Genomic DNA, 18,075 nt, shown 5'->3' on the forward strand with positions numbered 1-18,075 from the left:
GACAAATAACTTGAATATATGCAGTATATTTGAGTTTGGTTACAGGACTGCATGGTCGTAATTTCTTAGTTATGTAAGCAATAGATTTTAAAGTAGGAAAGATAATATTGGTCCACCCTATACTTTTTGTATGTAAGGTTTTTTCTCGCTTTCGAGAAAGATATTTGGTCAGCGTGCTATAGTAGAATTTAGCGATGAAAGTGCATTAAATGTTTCTTGAAGCATGTCACCCAATTCTAAAAGCTTCTCAACTGGTTTCTGTAATAACCTCTTCCTTATCTATGTAGATGGAAATTCCATCTATGAGGGTCGGATCCGTACCAACTATGTGTTTTATTTTAATGTACGTTTTTAATATATGGACATATGCTTGTGTTCAATATCCTACACAAACCCCTGGTAAACTAGATGTGTTCCTAATGGAAATAAACAGTGTATTGGAATCTGCATGTATTCTCAACTGTTGGTATGTCATCACTTTTTACTAAGCATCTAACACCACTAGAAGAGATTATACCCCAAAGCTACATAGATGCTTACTTGTATGTGCTGTATTTTGGTAAGGGTATTGTCTTCATTTCTTACTTTGAACGTGTTGCTGTAATTTAACGTTGTAAGAGTAAACCTTGGATTTACTGAGAAACAACACCCTCTATTAAACCTGCTCATTTCGCTATTTCATTTCTACTATCCATTTCAGTCGTTTCTTTTGGCTGCTTCCCCTTAATAAAGGTTTTCAGTCAGCAACATTTTCATTGAGGCAGAACTTATTGTCCTTGGAGTAACTTGGAGAATTTTTTTATCTGAAAATGAGGTTCACCACGATAGGACTTTTAGTTAAGCTTCTTGTTCGACCATCACATCTCTCAAGCAGCAGGACAACACATATGAATGTTTCTGCCATTGGAGTATTGAAACGGACAATGAGAACTGTCATCCACCTACACCAAATAGATTAAGGAAATTCTGATGTGGAAGTGGCGCATTTTACAGTGGATACTACGCTGCATTTTCAAGATTCATGGTGTACCGACTTGTAGAGGCTTGAAAATCTTTTTAATATGACTTATTAAATCCTCTTGAGTAAATTAGTTTGGTTCGTCTTGAATTTGGCGTAAAGCTACACCATATGTGAATTTCAAAATGAAATTTTAAGAAAACATTAAAATGCTAACTCAAATATTTCTAATAAATTATAATTTGATTTCCAAATAATTTAAACCAGTTTGATAATTGTTATGTCTACAAATATACTAAATTAATATAATTCTATAGTCTTTTAGAATAACAACGTTTACTGTTTGAGAAATAACATTTATATAAAAGTGTACAAGTAATCATGGCTGCTCAACTTTGTACTAGAATTTCTTTATATTGAATTCTCTGAAACAAATTATCTTCTAATGTTTCTCACAGAATGCAAGGTGAAACAAGGTTTATAAACAAATTCTAGAAGTATGCTAAATTCAGAAGTACAAAACATAAAACTATGATTATGATCCAAGTATACACACGGCATTTAATGGAAGAATACAACGTGTTATATACACAAGAATACTTTCTTTTCTCTTATAAACTGAAATATGTTTATTCATTCTGTTTGTTTTTAATTATTACAACGTGTTATATACACAAGAATACTTTCTCTTGTCTTATAAACTGAAATGTGTTTATTCATTCTGTTTGTTTTTAATTATTACAACGTGTTATATACACAATAATACTTTCTCTTGTCTTATAAACTGAAATGTGTTTATTCATTCTGTTTGTTTTTAATTATTACAACGTGTTATATACACAAGAATACTTTCTCTTGTCTTATAAACTGAAATGTGTTTATTCATTCTGTTTGTTTTTAATTATTATTTTGACCCATAACAAGTGAACAAGTTATCAACTGACAAAAAGACAAGATTCTTGTACTTAAAAGCTATCAACAACTGTATTTAACTACACTTGTTTAGAAAGGCACTCAAAAACAAACCACATACGTAAGTCGAATATGCATTTAAACAAACACTATATTTCAAATAAAATACATACGAACAGAAATATATATACATACAAACACTTCTTATAGCAGAAGGTTGTTAGAGATCTATGGTAACAGTTTACATACCAAATTATCTTGCTCCTAGCTCCCCATCGCCCAGTTGACTTACAATTCCACTGCAATTTGGTGACTTGCAAGTACAGATGGGGTACCCACAATTGTTTTTCTAGAGGATAAACATTACAATACTTTCCGACTCAACACTCAATTCTGCAATTATAAAATAATGCAAGGCACAAAAGTTTTCGTTTAAAAATAAAGGAATATTTGTAGCATTGGCCAACATGAGAAAACAAGGGAATGGGTGGTTCTAAAGTGGAGAACAAAAGGATACCTCACACGCGGCTACCTGTCGCACACCAGAGTTAGTGAAGATAGTTGAACAGTTTGTCACCACGATTAACCAAAGAGTTCATCTAGTAATCTCTTTTTAACAGAAAACAAGATAATTCACACTGGCTTAGATTTATATAAATGGTATAAAAGCTGTGTTCATAAACTTGTTGCAAAGCACATAGCTAAATGGAAGATCAACTACTTAAAGTTGTACAATCAATATGTAGCATTTTGCAAATGAAAGTACAATATCACATTAAAAAAATAATGTATTCTTAAGTGCTTGGAAAAGTGAGTTTCATTTGTTATCCTTTTGCCAGTGATACCGCACTTAAAAATGGTACATGGTACGTCACAAAAGTTTTTTCAAAGGATTTCTAATGCTACCGCGCTGACACTTTTCTTGTGAAAAAATGTCATTCTCATATAGATTGGTTATCAGTAAAGCACGGATACGTCAAAACATATCAACAAGCCACACATCTAAGGTAACATGTCACACCCTGTACAACATACAAGCAAAATCTAGAATTTATGGTATACCATTTAAAGACACCTGCTCTTGACTTCTGTGCTTTTGCATTGATCAAACTGGTCCTCCAAAGTTTCCTCCACATTTGATGAATTTTTAAAAACATATTAAAAGGAGGAGAACAACATTGATATAATTGTGTTACGTAAAAGCCACCTGAAGTAAACATTGTACAAAACAAACATTCCATAGCGTTAAAAAAGGGGTTGATTATAAAGCCTAGGAACCTATCCTTTTATCGTTACCATAAATCACAAACACTCCTGTATATAACTTGAAGATTTTGAGAAAACAACATTATTTTACTTCAATTACCAAAATGTAAGAAAGTTTTGAAACGCTGATTTGACGATAATGACAAAATCATTCACGTAAAATTAGCACAAATTACTGATAAAACAGTTATATTCTGAAGTAGCTTCACGAGAATCAATTGTATGAATTTTAGCACACTAACGTTTAGATTCAGAATAATCATACCCGTTCTGGTTATCAAATACTGTAGCTCCAAATGATGTTTTATTTACAAGTACATTTATCAATATATACATATACCACCTTTCTCAGTCACTACTTATCAGGCTTCCTCGATTAGAATTATTATTGACTTTGACTATGTTTTGGTGTACTTTTAAACAGTTCTTTTGAGAGAAAGTTGCTATTTGAAATTTATCGTATCGTATAGATAAGCACCAGTCGATATCCAGATATAAGTAGTTTCAGTGCAAGTTACTCTTGATTATTAAAATACCACATATTATATTCTGCTACCGGCATGTTAAAAAAGTGGTAAACTATTACAAACATACATTATCTAATGAGATTAAACAACACCACAAAATCGCAAAAGAATTAATTTATCTCAGATACTGTGTCATTATGTTTGATAACAAAGAAAGTAAAGGAAAAATTACAGAAACGCCATCTAGGTCTTCAGAATGACAAAGGATAACCATATACTCCTACTTCCAATTAGCCTATGACATCTTTATCTTTATTTGTGAGCCACTTCAGTCAAGATTGTGTGGAGTAAAGTTATGTACATCTTTCAGGTTAAATTTATGTGAAATAGAAATTTGTGGTGTATAGATCTTAAGATCATGTGGCGTGGGGACTAACACATCTTTAGAACTGAAGACCGTGTGAAATAGAGATCTCTACTTTCCAGGAGGTTAAGGTTATGTGAAGTAGGGATATATAGTTCTCTAGAGGAAAAGTTCACGTGTAGTAGAACTCTACACTTTGGAGGTTAAGATTATGTGGAATATATATTTGCAATTCTGTAGAACTTAGGTTCGTGTAGAATGGTTATATATACTTCCCTGAAAGTTAAAATCGTGTGAAGTGGAAGTCTACACTTTCCTAGACGTTAAGGCTATTAATAAGAGAGATTTGTAGTTCACTCGAGCTTAAGGTATTGTATACATGTTGTCTCACCTGAGTTTATGTGACCCCATTTTTCAACACAGAGGAAATGTTACATCTTCAACGATAACATTGTTATATAATTGATATCATTTGAGTAATTCCAGATGAAAGTAATAATATGTAGTGCAGTATAAAATTACTCCATGAATATGGTCCTGACAACCATTATAATGTATTTGTTTCTATGAAACACCATTAATTCATTATACCCAATACTGTTTATTTCCTAACAGTTTATTGGAAATATGTTTATACTCGACATCACTGGATTTTTCACTATACCCATCCCACTCTTTGTTATCACTGACGTCTGAAGACAGTTCCTTTACAGGTGATTCATTAGTTAGGGTATTATTCCGATGATTAAGAGGAGTCACCTTACACATTGGAACATTAAGAATGGTCCTTGTCCATTCAATATTCCCAGGAGAACGCGGAGATGGAGTTGGCGTCAAGGTGCTTTTATGTTGGTCATGTATAGTGGGATGAATTTGATTTCTAGGAGAGTTACTGTAACTATGGCTCTCAAAGTCTGATGGTGACGTAGGTGGAACTGGAGGAGGCAGGTCATCAGACAAAGATAAACTACTATCTGACGGCACACATTCAACATTTAGTTCAGTTTGTACTGCATGAGTACCAACCACTTTACCATTATGATTATTACTAGATATCAGTCGCCTTTTCTTTCGAATATAGCAACGCCTACTAATGAATATAACTACTAAAGCAAGAACAATAATACTGGCAATAATGCCTATTATCATAATATATTCATCATTGAGCAGAGATATAATCACTCCAGCGTGATAAAGATCTTCCTCCTTCACTAACGAGTTATTTGTGTCAGCAGTTTCAATGAAGTTGGTATTTGAGAAAAGAGGAATTTCAGTGGTATTTGACAAAACCGTATACATTTGAATATTAATAATAAATTCGAAATGTCCACGAGCGGGTTGTACACCAGGTGCATCGAGTGTATAATAAAAAATGTCGGTAACTGTGTCTTCAAAATCCAGAGTTAAGATTTTGTAGATGATCTGCTCTCTGACAATATCTTCGTGGGTGAAAGAATTTACTTCAGCGATCTCTCGCTTTTCTGGAAGCGAATGTTGACGTTGTAGAGCCCCAAACCTAGGCTTAACATCAACTGAGTATATCGGGTTACTCCTTGTCTTTTCTGCTAACTTGGATGCATCTAGTTGTTCTAATGTTAAGACTGCTTGACTATCACTGGATATTTCCAAGTCACTTTGGTAAACAAGTGGAACGACAGTAATGTTAATTATTTGGTCTAGGATTTCAATATACGAACAAAATACAGAAACAATAAAATAATCTTCAGAAACAGTCATATCCATTTGCATGTAAAACACAGCATTTGTATCAATGTCGTGTTGGGTAAAATTATATGCCAAATTATCTCCAAGAAATATACGTCCAAAGATTGGGGAGAGGTAATATTGTACCAAATATCTTTTCTGTTACCATTCGTAACAGCATTCAAATGGTTAGGTTGAAAAACTGCTACCGTTGAACCTTGCTTTATTTCTACCCGAGAATTATTCAGTAGCTCTAAAGATAGAAGGATTAGATGGATGTGAAAACTATGAAAAATTGGTTGATGTTTCCCATCAGAAACTTTGAAGCGAAACATTCCTGAAAAGTTACTTCCATCGTGAACGAAGTAGGTTAAATTTTTATCTATGTCTGCTTGAGTGAATTTCTCGACAGCAGAGAAGCTGTCCTCTCCTAGAACAACGATACCGTTGCTAGCGTTACTAGTAATTTCATATACGATGTTATTTGGAAGTCCATCTTCATCTTCAGTGTATAATTCTCTCGAAGAAATAAGTGACCGCTGTCCTTGAACAACGTCACATGAAGGGAATTTTGTTAATAGATTGAAAGAGTGGTCGTTAACAGGCGAAACTTTTACGTATAAAGTTTTATTAAAAGGTGGTATGTCCGTGAACGTGTCTTCCGCTGAAATAAAAAATCCTAAAGTAAAATTGTCTGAGAATGATTCAGAATTATCATGATAATACGTTAACAGGTTCTTGTGAAGTATGTCCTGATTAAACAGTAATCTCTTTCTCTGTGTAATATTCTTATTATCGTAAACTAGCCAGCCATTTTTTGGCAACTCTTCTACTGTTAATTTCAATTTGTTGATAAACTCACGTTTTCCCTTTTCTTCCCACAATAATAGCAGAGGCTGAAGATTAATATATTCCATTCCAATAGAAACATTTCTTCCTTCTTCGACATTTACCGGACTTATCACAACCAGTTTTTGTAGATCACTGACAGTAAAAGTTCCAACAGATATTTCTATGTGAAATTCAACGTCTTTCAAGGGCGACGCACGCTCAGTTTCGATATCGAAAAGAACAGTGTCATTAACTACTAAGTCAGCCATAGGCTTAGTATGTTCGTATAAGACCATGTTATTATTTACGTGGTTCTGGGTAAACTTAAATACTTCAGATACAGAACCACCGTGATTTTCTAGAAGAATTTTTCCATACTGAGGAGAGCGACGGATATGATAAACTATCTGTTGAGAGAAGCTCCTGTTGTTGATTACAGTTAAAAGATGATTTTGTGTAATGGATTGCTGCATTCGAGGCAAAACCCTTAGTATCACATTTACCTTGACTTCTAACTTCAATTCTCTTGCTGTGATAGTAAACACGTGAGGGGAGTCTTTGTTGAGCCCATCATTAACTTGGAATCGAAATCCCCCAGCTCTTTCGCCTGTAAAAGTAAGAAAAACGTCTTAGCTCTTAGTATCATTGTAATGCCTTTGTGGGTGACATAAAAATATTCAACCCTTAAAAATATATGTATATATGCACATATCTAATAAGAAATAGTGCTAAAATTATTCTGCTGCTACGAAGCACCTCCTATCATTGGATAATCTTCAAAACCACCTCTTACTGTTTATCATAACATCATTTTTCAACCACTGCTATGTCTGTCGTCTCCCAGCCGACATGATAGCCATGGTATTGTGCGAAAGGCCTCATTAGCATTGGATATGATAGATATTGTGATATGACATGTGATTTTATATATTATTCTTTGTTTTTACTCATGAGTTAATAGGGAGAAAAGTATCAGTGGCTATGTGGTAAAACATAACGTTAAGGACGCAATATTCTGAAACACTTTATCACATTTACAGCTGTAATAATTACAGATAAGCATAAATAGGGGCACTATTTTATTAAGGGGATCTCTGTTTGATGGGTTCTGGGGCATATTTTCCAATAAATCATCCAAACTATACAAACTGGTAGGAAGTATGGAGTTGGTGGTGTTTTAGACCCTCCCTGTTTTCTCTTTTTTTAATTTTTCCTTGATTTCTTTTTTACTTACTGAGAAAAGGGAGAGGTTGGACTTCCTATTCCTCCCTCATAAGCCCAGTGAATAATTTTGATTCTCAAACAAAGAGAATAAAAAGTTCCCTAAGTGGGAATATCTTTATGTCAGACATACGGATGTGACATAAGAGGAGATATTACTTACATAATTTAAAACATTGAGAAACATAAATAAAACTATATGTACGTCAAAATCACCAGAAAATACAACAATAGATTGGCCACATGCGGAAACGAACTGTATAACTCCTGACAGATACACATCCCCCAGTCACTTACTAGTAAGTCTCAAGGATTATAACTCTGTTTCGATATCCGAGGTGGACACAGCACAGAAGTCTATTTTGTAGCTTTATGCTTAACAACAAAACAAATAGGCACACATTTTGTAAAGGAACATCACAAAACTAAAACAAATTGAACGATAACAAAATTAATGATATTCTTCATAATTTCTAATTTTAGTTTTATATCTTTAGTTTTTAAGGTTTATACCCAGATCTAGTTGTTGTAGGTAAAATATGAAATACACAGGCAACTAGCCAAGAGTATTATGCACAATCTAGAATATCTCATTACTAATAGTCATCAACATTTATTTACCATTTCTCATGAACTTACGCGTGTCTCATTCATTTCAAACACCTTTGTTTTCGTCACTTTACATGTTTTTCTGTAGCACATTGTTTTAACATAACAGATATCCTCTGTTTAAAGTTTTATTTCTAGTTTGCTTTTTCCGTCAGTAGGAAATATGCTCTAGAAAATATATGTCTTGGTCATTCTATTTGGGTGTCAGTTATCAAAACATCTAGAATGTAACTTGAGTTAATAGTCACTCTATATTGAAGCCTTGGTCGTTTAATGTAACTTAAAGCACCAAATTAGTCTCAAATTGGTTAATTTTTGGTATCTACTGGCTACTTCTATTTCACTATTTACTTGACCAAGAATATTATAAAGAGTATTGACTTTAAAACTTGCAGTGAAAATTGCAGTCTTATAGAAGGCTCGTTATTTTTCGTAATATTTCTTCGTACAATCACCTTAAACTCTGGTACTTCCACGTCCTGAAATGAATGTTTTCTTATCTTTTGTGATCTTATTTCCAGGAAGGAAGCAATTTATTGGTCTTTTTCCACGTGGCTAGTAGTGGGATAGTTCCCTGGTTGATGAACTGGCTAAAAGTTAATGCTCTTATGTGTATCCAGAGGTAGCTTGTATAAACAGCATCTTATCAGTTAGAAGTAATGCTACACAACTAACTATATATATTAATGATAATCCTCAATAAAGTTGAGCGGAGTTGTAATACGAGTATTGTAATATTAAAAAGGGCCTGGAAAGACTTCAACTAGTCTCCATCAAAAAGTTACCTGACTCGTCATGTGTAGAAGATAGGAACATCGAGAAATGGCCATACATACTTTTTGCTGTGTTTTTTTTCAAAACTTTTCCTGGGTTCTCGTAATATTTCAAACGTCTCTTAGTAGTATTGGTTGTTTGTACTCGCAGTTCATAGAAGTAAAAATCATGTTTCTGTGATCAATTTGAATTAGAAGTCATGTGACCATGTTGGTTGTATTCCAAGCACCTGGAATCAAACCCTGTTTCTGTGACGTACTTGCCACATATGGTAAAATCTAAGGTTTGATTTGGTTTGTTTTGAGTTTCGTGCAAAGCTACACGAGTGTTATCTGCGCTAGCCGTCCCTAATTTAGCAGTGTAAGACTAAAGAGAAGGCATTTAGTCATCACCACCCGCCGCCAATGTTTGGGCTACTCTTTTACCAAAGAACAGTGGAATTGACGTTCACATTATTATTATGCCATGTCTGAAAGAGCGAGCATGTTTGGTAGGACAGGAATTCGAACCCACAAACTACATATTACGAGTCGATCTCCTAAACCATCTGGTCATGCCGGGCCAAAATAGAAAATAAAGAAATCATGAACCCAAATTATTTGTTAGCTTAAACAATGATACCATAACATAGTTATAACAAGCTTCTTGCTCAAATAAAAGTTTGTAATTATATTAAAAACTTATTATACAAGAATTTAAGGCTCTAGTTTCGCTGTAAGAAAAGTAAATGAATATAAGAACTTACATATAACATTACTTTAGAATAACGGTACCAGCATCGTGACTTCTAAAAAAAAACTTTATCTCAAACTAACAAGCATGTCATTTATTATTTACTCTGCTTGTTTTTAGAATACTGAGCTATTCTGAAAGCGAAACTTGCTCCTAGGCCGGATATGTGAGTCTTCCAGGTGCTCTGTGTCCTCATGCAACATGAAACTCTTATAAGAATACCTGACACAGAAGGAAAAAAAACGAATCTCTAAAAGCTTTCTTTGTTATATATTTTTAAAGGAAAATTCAATACATTTGGAGCTTGGTAATACGGAAAGACTACATTCAGAGTATAAAGTTTCAGCACAGCAGAAGGTATGACTGACACACATGTAGACAAACTAAAGAGAGATTACCACGCCTGTGGTAAGAACATATACATTTCAGATTCACTATGTACTGTATATATATTGATGTATTTTCACAAGTAACAACATTTTAATACCGGATTAATCACACGTGTGTGTGTGTGTGTAGAAAGAAAAGACAAAGCGTAATCAAAATAAATTTGGTTAACAGTTTAATCACCTCCAGTAACAAAATTTTAGGAATAAACTAAGTCATTTCTTGACACTTTCTACAGTTACACAGTTTGGTAAATTGGAAGACAATGTCAATGCTAATTCAACTAATTACTAGTAAATATCATAGTATTTGTTAACTATTATGACTTCATATATTATTCAGATATTATTTTTATCTAGTCGTCCTTGATAAAGTTATTTGAATATAACAACTATTTTTGTCTAAGTTATGCTACCTCTTTGTCATCAAACGTTTTTCATGAAACAAAATGAAATATTATATTTTTGGCCTTAACTTCTCTAGTAAATATTGTCTTGTGAAAGAGAAAAATATTATTAATTCAGAAAAATTGAAGTTTTTGTGCTTTATATGGTTGCTCTTTCATGTATTATAAACAAAAACAGTATAAATTCAAGGTATCTTGAAAATATACGAGTCAATGGATTCATAATGTATCACCAAATAGACTCTCACGGAAAATACAAACCAATTCAACTTCTACAGTAGGCCCGGCATGGCCAGGTGGTTAAGGCACTAGACACGTAATCAGAGGGCCGAAGGTTCGAATCCCCGTCACACTAAACATGCTCGCCCTTTCAGCCGTGGGAGCGTTATAATATGACGGTCGATCTCAATATTCTTTGGTAAAAGAATAGCCCAAGAGTTGGCTGTGGGTGGTGATGACTAGCTGCCTTCCCTCTAGTCTTATACTGCTAAATTAGGGACGACTAGCGCATATATACCTCGTGTAGCTTTGCGCGAAATTCAAACAAACAAACAACACATGTACATTCAATTCATATAAAAAAGGAAAAAAAATCACTACTCACACTAGAGTAGCATTGCCGTATATTACACTTACATGCAAGAAATATGACGGTGAGCATGTAGATTACAACTGAGATAATTTTGAAATGATATATAACTGTTAGGAAAAACTTAAAAGTCAAGGTGATAAGTGCATGATACAACAATAAAATAGAATGACAAAAGACTTGTTTTTTTATTTCGCGCAAAGCCGCCCCTAATTTAGCAGTGTAAGACTAGAGGGAAGATAGATAGTCATCACCACCCACCGCCAACTCTTGGGCTACTCTTTTACTAATGAATAGTGGGGTCAACCGTCACATTATAATGTCCTCACCGCTGAAAGGGCAAACACGTTTGGAGTGACGAGAATTCGAACCTGTAATTCTTAGATTTTCGCTAAGTGTCCCTGACCGCTGAGCCATTACGAAAGGGTTATTTTGTATACTTAAGAATTGAATCATCGTTTTACATATATATCTTTTTAAGTTCATAGGTTGTTTTCCGCATCTTACTTGTGTTTGACGTTGCCAAGTTTACTTTAAAGGTATATAGCGTAAGCTAAGATAAGTTTAAGAACATTTAGTGTTTCGGTACCAGTGTAGTAAGAAATATCTTACAAAGAAACCACCAGCGTGACAAAATACGTTTGAAACACGTGTATGCTTGATAGGTTAGCAAAATACTACACAGTATTTCTTCACAATAACGCATTATCTGTATTATAAGCTAATATCACGACTACTGACATTATTTATGGGGTGGGGTCATAATGTTTCGGATTAAGAACACTATAGAATTCTTAGAGATAAAATAATTTTTCATCAAGATCACTAGAATAGTTAAATGATCAACATGTGTCAGTAATTGACAGTTAAGGGGCTGTAAAATATAAACTAATAACTCTGCCACTCTAAACCCTTGGAGGCAAATTGTGTACGTTTTCTCTAGTACGCATAGTGTATTCGTTTAATGTTTATTTAGTTACAGTTTTACTCAAATTATTTCTGCACCATTTTACTGCACTTGGTTACAGACCTACCTGTATGAACAAAAATCACCATTCCTTTATTTATCTGGGCTTGAGTGAACTTAAGGATAGGAGTTTCGACATTTTGTTTCAAGGAAATGTATCCGTTTCTTGGTACAGAAATCTCAAAAGTTAAAACCTCTTGGTCAGAGTCATCATCGGCTGCCGCTAGATGGCGACTGGTGATAGGGGCCGAAGATCCTTCCCACACCTCTAAGCCAGTATTGTTCACCAAGTAAGGAACTTCATCATTGATAGGGGTAACACGCACGTGTATAGTGCTTGGTGCACTTTCCTTGCTCAAGTCTGCAGGTCTTCCAACAACAGTGAACCAATCTCGAGTTGTCTCTGAATCATCGTGTATGTAATGAATCAAACCATTCTTCAACTGGATAGTAGAAAACTCAGTGACCATGCTTCCAGGATCTTTGACATTTATTATGTGTCCATTTTGAGGAGGCTCTACGATCAAAAAATCCGAAATCCAATGGTCAAAATAAGGACTGTCCACATCTAGCACGTATTCAGACAAAGCTACAAGTTTACCTTCTTCCACTGTTATATTTCCTGTTTTCAATAAAATAATTTTAGAAATTATACTGATTACAAACGTTAAATTGCGCAACGAGGTAACCCCATTCGTAACATCAAAACAAAAACTGTCATTTGTGACATTACTCTTTGTCTGCACGTACATTAATAGACCCTCATTGATGTCTGCTTGGGTAAAAGTAACACTAGACATGTGATTTTCTTTCTTAAAGAATTTTTCTGAATTGTTTAGTTTTAATTGACCATGGAAGGGACCTGATCTTATGGTGTATTCAATATTCATTGGATCAACATTTGTGTGAGCAATGTTTAACAGAGCAGGACCAATTTTTCTTTTTTTGCCCTCGTTAACGTGTAACGTTTTGTTGCTGACAATTTGCAGAGGATCCCAGTAGCTATCTGGGTAAATACTTATCGAAAAATTTCCATCAATATTTAATTTATCCACAAAAGCCACAAAATTAAAAACGTCCGAGAAACTAAAAGTATTGTCGTGCTCATATTCTACATTGCCGTTTTCTATATCCATGCTTGTAAACTGGTTCTCTTTTTTACCATTCACTACGATGTTTCCATGCTTGGGAGTAGAAGCAATCTTGAACGTGACATCATCACCACTGAAATCTCCATTCGTTCTTACGCTTAGATTCTGGGAGGTTATTACGACATTCTTTCCTCTTCTCACTACTGAACCCGTGTTTCTAGTAAGTTCGATAAAAGGTTCCGAAGCTTCTATTTCTAATACGCCTGTAACAAAGAACTGTCCATCTGTAATCCAAAGGATAGTCTTCCCATAAAGTTCACCACTGTGTCGGAATATAATCTTACCCTCATTTAAATCTTCCTGTGTGAACTGAAATATCGGAGCACTGGAATCTCTGATGTGGTAAAGCGCACCATTTGGTATAGTCCGTCGCGTATATTGCATCTGTGCTGGAGAAGAGTCGATATCTTTATCTACGTATTGAAGATATTTCCCTGTTAGTTTCTTTTCTCCTTTTGTTTGCACTAAGAAGGGCTTTTCAATGAATCGAACTGGAGGATTGTCGTTTTTCATAATCACCTCAATGCGCAAAGTTCCATACAGCACAGCATCATTCTTTGAATTCTGAGAATAAGCAATGAATTGGAAACTATCTTCATCGTGTTCTGAATCGTCATGAGCATACAGAAGTTTTTCTTCTTGTAAATCTACACTAGTGAAATAACTTGGGGAATCTTTCATGCGATCTTCAAGAAGTAGCTTCAGTATACCATACTGAGGTTCCACTGTTACATTATAGATGATGCTAGGTAAATGTGGACTGTATATATGTATATTTTTCTTCCCAATTTTTGCTTTTCCTCCCTCAACTACAGTCAAACTTTTTATTTCAACGATAGCACTTGTTTCAAGTTTACGATAGTGGATTGAAAACTTTTTAGGACCAGTATTTGTGCTAAAACTACTCACTTCAAATGTAAAACTATCATTTAGAGACGAGTAAGATTCTCGAATTAGTTTGTAAAAAACGTATTTACTTTCTAGATCAGTCTGGGTGAAGGTGGCTCCTTCTTGTAATTTTCTGTTGTGTCGAAATTTATGTTTTTTTCCGGGAATAAGATATAAAACTCCATACTTCGGAATAGACCTTATAGTAAAAATTATGTTTTGATAATCTGCGATAACAGGCATTGTTTGATATTTTAGGTGTTCCATAGTTAATGGTGCTTCCATTTCATCATTCAAAAATAGTATTTTGTTTTCTATTTCTTTTAAAAATATATTTATAAAATTAATAAAAAACCTGTAAGGCTCTTGGATCTCAATCTCTTCGCATGTTACAGTGTATTTGAATTCATCTTGAGAAGGGTTTCCTGAGATATGAATATATCTAATTTTACCTTTGTTAATCTGTCGTTGATTGAAATGGCTCACGTTTCTCCAAAGATTATCATTTCTTTTCTTTTGGATATTGCCGAACTGAGGTAAGCTGGTAATACTATATCTAATGTTTAGATCTTCATTAGGCGCATTATTCGTAAAAGTAAGGTTACTTGCTGTTATAAGAACATGCCCTTTGTAAGGTAGCTCAATACCAGTGTTTTTAACCAGTGAAAGAATTAATTCAAAAGCTTCAATGTTTAAAACAGCAGTTTGTCCGTCTTCAATTCCATCAGATATTTGAAGTGCAATTCGAGAACTCGCGGGTCCACGATGAACGAAGTTGATGAGCTTTTGATTTACTTGTTCCTGTGTGAATGATTTCAGCTTTTCACCAGAAAAATCAGTATTTTCAAAGAAACCCCCACTCTCTGAACCTAAACTCACTACTTTGTAGACTAACTCGGAATCTATGCTGTCTGGGTCGTTGGCTTGAATAATATCACGAGTAATCGTCTTCTTTGTGTGTTTCGGAAGTCTCAGTATTTGATCTGAGGACAGTATCAATTTGGGGGGATCATTTACTGGGGATATAATAATATGGAAGAGAAACTGCTGCTGTTTTTCAAGAAACGAAGGCAAACGAAAGTTTTGGGCTCTAAATTCTAAATTGAAAAGGATTTGATCATTATAGTGTTCAGTGTCGTCGTGAGTATAACGTATGTTATTGGAAATGAGGTCAGACAACGTAAAAATGTTATCCGATGATCCTTTCCAGATCTCAACTTCTACAAATCCATGCTTGGGTGGATTAACAATATGGAAAATAACATATGATTCTGTTACTCCATATGTGTGAAAATCTACTGTAATGTTGATGTTTTCAGAAGTTATCACACTACTTCCTCCTTCTGCGATATTCAAGGGACGTACCACTAAAACTTCAACATCAACAGGTGAAAACTGGGCATAGAGTTTGTATGCTGCAGTAAAATTTTCATTTATACAAATTGGTTTATCACAAACACAACGAAAGCTTTCCAAACCATCCTGTATGCACTGAACTCCAGAAATACACGGACTTTGAAGACATGGGTATTTCCAAACACAACCTGGTCTGATACCCCGGCTAACTTGAACTTCTTGGAGGCCGACGTGTTGATCGTTTAGTTTAATATTTTGCAAACATCCACCTAATGAACTGTCAGTGCTTCCTAGAATAAACGATTTTATACCCTGCTGCAGAGCTCTGGACTGTTTATTCTTCTCTATTCCACCAAAATACAAGAAACCGTCAAGGTCAAAAAATCGATTTTGGCCCACACTTGGTCTGAGGGACTCTCGTTTGCCATCGACTTCAATTTCTAAGTAAATAGGGCTGAAGTCCACTTCTACATAGTGCCATTCACCATCACTGATCATAACGTCTGACTGAATTTCAATCACTCCATTGCCTTCGTTAACAGATAAAATTACAAATCCATCGACAATCTCTACTGCGATAAAATCTGTTTCAGAATGGTCTCCAGCAGTGTAAAGTAGTACTGCTAGTTGTGAATGGGTTTTGATTTCAAAGGTCAAATTACCTCCATTTCTAGCCTCTAATGTGGGCAAAGCTATAAAAGCACCAGCTGCAATGAAGCTTATTGGTTCAAAAGATGATGCCTCAAACTCCTTTCTACAATCCCAAGTAACTCCAAAAACGTGTTTCTCTAGTGATTCCGCTGCAAGACCTAAAACATCATGATCATTGAATATTACACTCTCTAAGCATCCTCGGAAGCTCGGTATATTTCTGAAAAGGTCTTTACTGTCGCTTCCTAATTTGCCCAGAAAAATACCAGATTTGATATTCAACTCGAAAAAGCGACCCGAAATATGAAGGAAGGTTTTGTGAATATCGTCTATTTCAAGAGTGATCTCCCCATCAACTCTGTGGATTTTTGCCTCGTGCCATAAAAGGTCGTTATACTTGAGTCCCGGCAAGGATGTCAGGACTTCTTCTCCAGATCCAAGGTTTATCCGCACCTTCATAAAAACATAGGCTGATTAAATCATATCCATAGATCTTTAGGCATGATAGTTAAATGCTAGTTAAATAACGTTTTAAAACAATTCAGTGTTTCTAAATCACGAAAAGAGCTTAAGTTGTTTATATTGTGAAATAACAAACACAAATTTATTTTAATTGACAAAACACAAGAATGTAGTTCATGTCAATTATTAGGTAGAAGAATTATGAAATATTTTACTTTTTCTAATCTCATTTTATTGTATATTTATTGAAAAAATGATTGATATAATACCACTCAAAATTCATAAATGTTTAAAGAAGCCAATAAAATTGTTTGTGGTGCATATCACGTTAAATTCGCGATGAAACAATCACGCATCAAAATATATTTGTTTGCAGTTTAGCGCGAAGCTACATAATGGGTTGGCTATCAGTTCTGTGACTACTACAGGTATAAAAACTTTTGTTTTTAGCATTTTCACTTGAGCGGTGCCACTGGAGTTAGGTGGGGGTACTGACAGTTGTTGTGTGGAGATGGAAATATTTTCAAAATTTTCTTTACGCAAATTAGCAACGATTTTTTTTTAAAAAGTGTGTTTTCTTATAGCAAAGCCACATCGTGCTATCTGTGGAGCCCACCGAGGGGGATCAAATCCCTGATTTTAGCAAATCTGTAGACATACCGCTAAATTAGAAGGGGAGCTAAACAAAAGTAAAAACAAAACATTACAAGTGTATAGCAGAGCGTTCTGTCTAATTATGTGTTCGCTTATTTGAAGCCAACAGGAATTTTCGGTTCAAGACTTGTTTAACAGATTTTCTTTATGCGTTTAGTTTTCAATGGAGCGGTTGAAATCTTCTGGAACGTACTGAACGTTTGGATTAATTTCAATATGAAAAATTTAGCCACACGCAGAACAACTAATTGAATCATATGTTGATCTTACAGATATAGAGTTTTCGTTAGTTTATATAAATTATTTTTAGTTTAGTTATTGTTCTAATTATCTTGGTAAAATCTAGATAAAGAAATGAAGTTCATTTCTTAAAATTCTAAAACAAATTGTGATTTTACAAAACTGAAACTAAAAAAAACGCATTAAACGAATGCAAAAATAACCTTCAAAAATAGTAACCACAAAAGTGTCTATGAAAATATAAGTAACAAAGAAAAGCCTATAAATCGGCCAGTTTATTGATATGTTATTCAAAGTGGTATCAATATGCGGGGAACAGCTTCAAAAATAATAATACTAATAATCACGTTTTTGTAAAAAAAACAGGTGAAACATTAAATATTTATTTTTAAAAAATACACGAGTCTCTACAATGAATTATTTAAGCATCTAGTTGTAAAGGGTGCGATAACTTTCACACTGGTGAAAGACGTAACTTTAAACTGC

The 18,075-nt window shown here is 34.4% G+C and overlaps 1 protein-coding gene across 2 annotated transcripts in view; it reads right to left on the reverse strand.

Annotated features, from left to right (window-relative positions):
• Nucleotides 1-1,647: 1,647 nt before the first annotated feature.
• Nucleotides 1,648-18,075, reverse strand: part of LOC143249249 (chondroitin sulfate proteoglycan 4-like) — a 92,806-nt gene continuing 76,378 nt past the window's right edge. For both annotated transcript variants that reach the window (XM_076498763.1, XM_076498762.1), the window contains 2 exons: nucleotides 12,255-16,686; nucleotides 1,648-7,109 (listed from right to left, as the gene is read on the reverse strand). In XM_076498763.1, coding sequence (XP_076354878.1) covers nucleotides 5,701-7,109; nucleotides 12,255-16,686 — 5,841 coding nt within the window. In that variant the 3' untranslated portion in view covers nucleotides 1,648-5,700. The remainder of the gene's footprint in view (nucleotides 7,110-12,254; nucleotides 16,687-18,075) is intronic.

Source organism: Tachypleus tridentatus, chromosome 4 (assembly GCF_004210375.1).
Source record: "Tachypleus tridentatus isolate NWPU-2018 chromosome 4, ASM421037v1, whole genome shotgun sequence".
Taxonomy (NCBI): domain Eukaryota; kingdom Metazoa; phylum Arthropoda; class Merostomata; order Xiphosura; family Limulidae; genus Tachypleus; species Tachypleus tridentatus.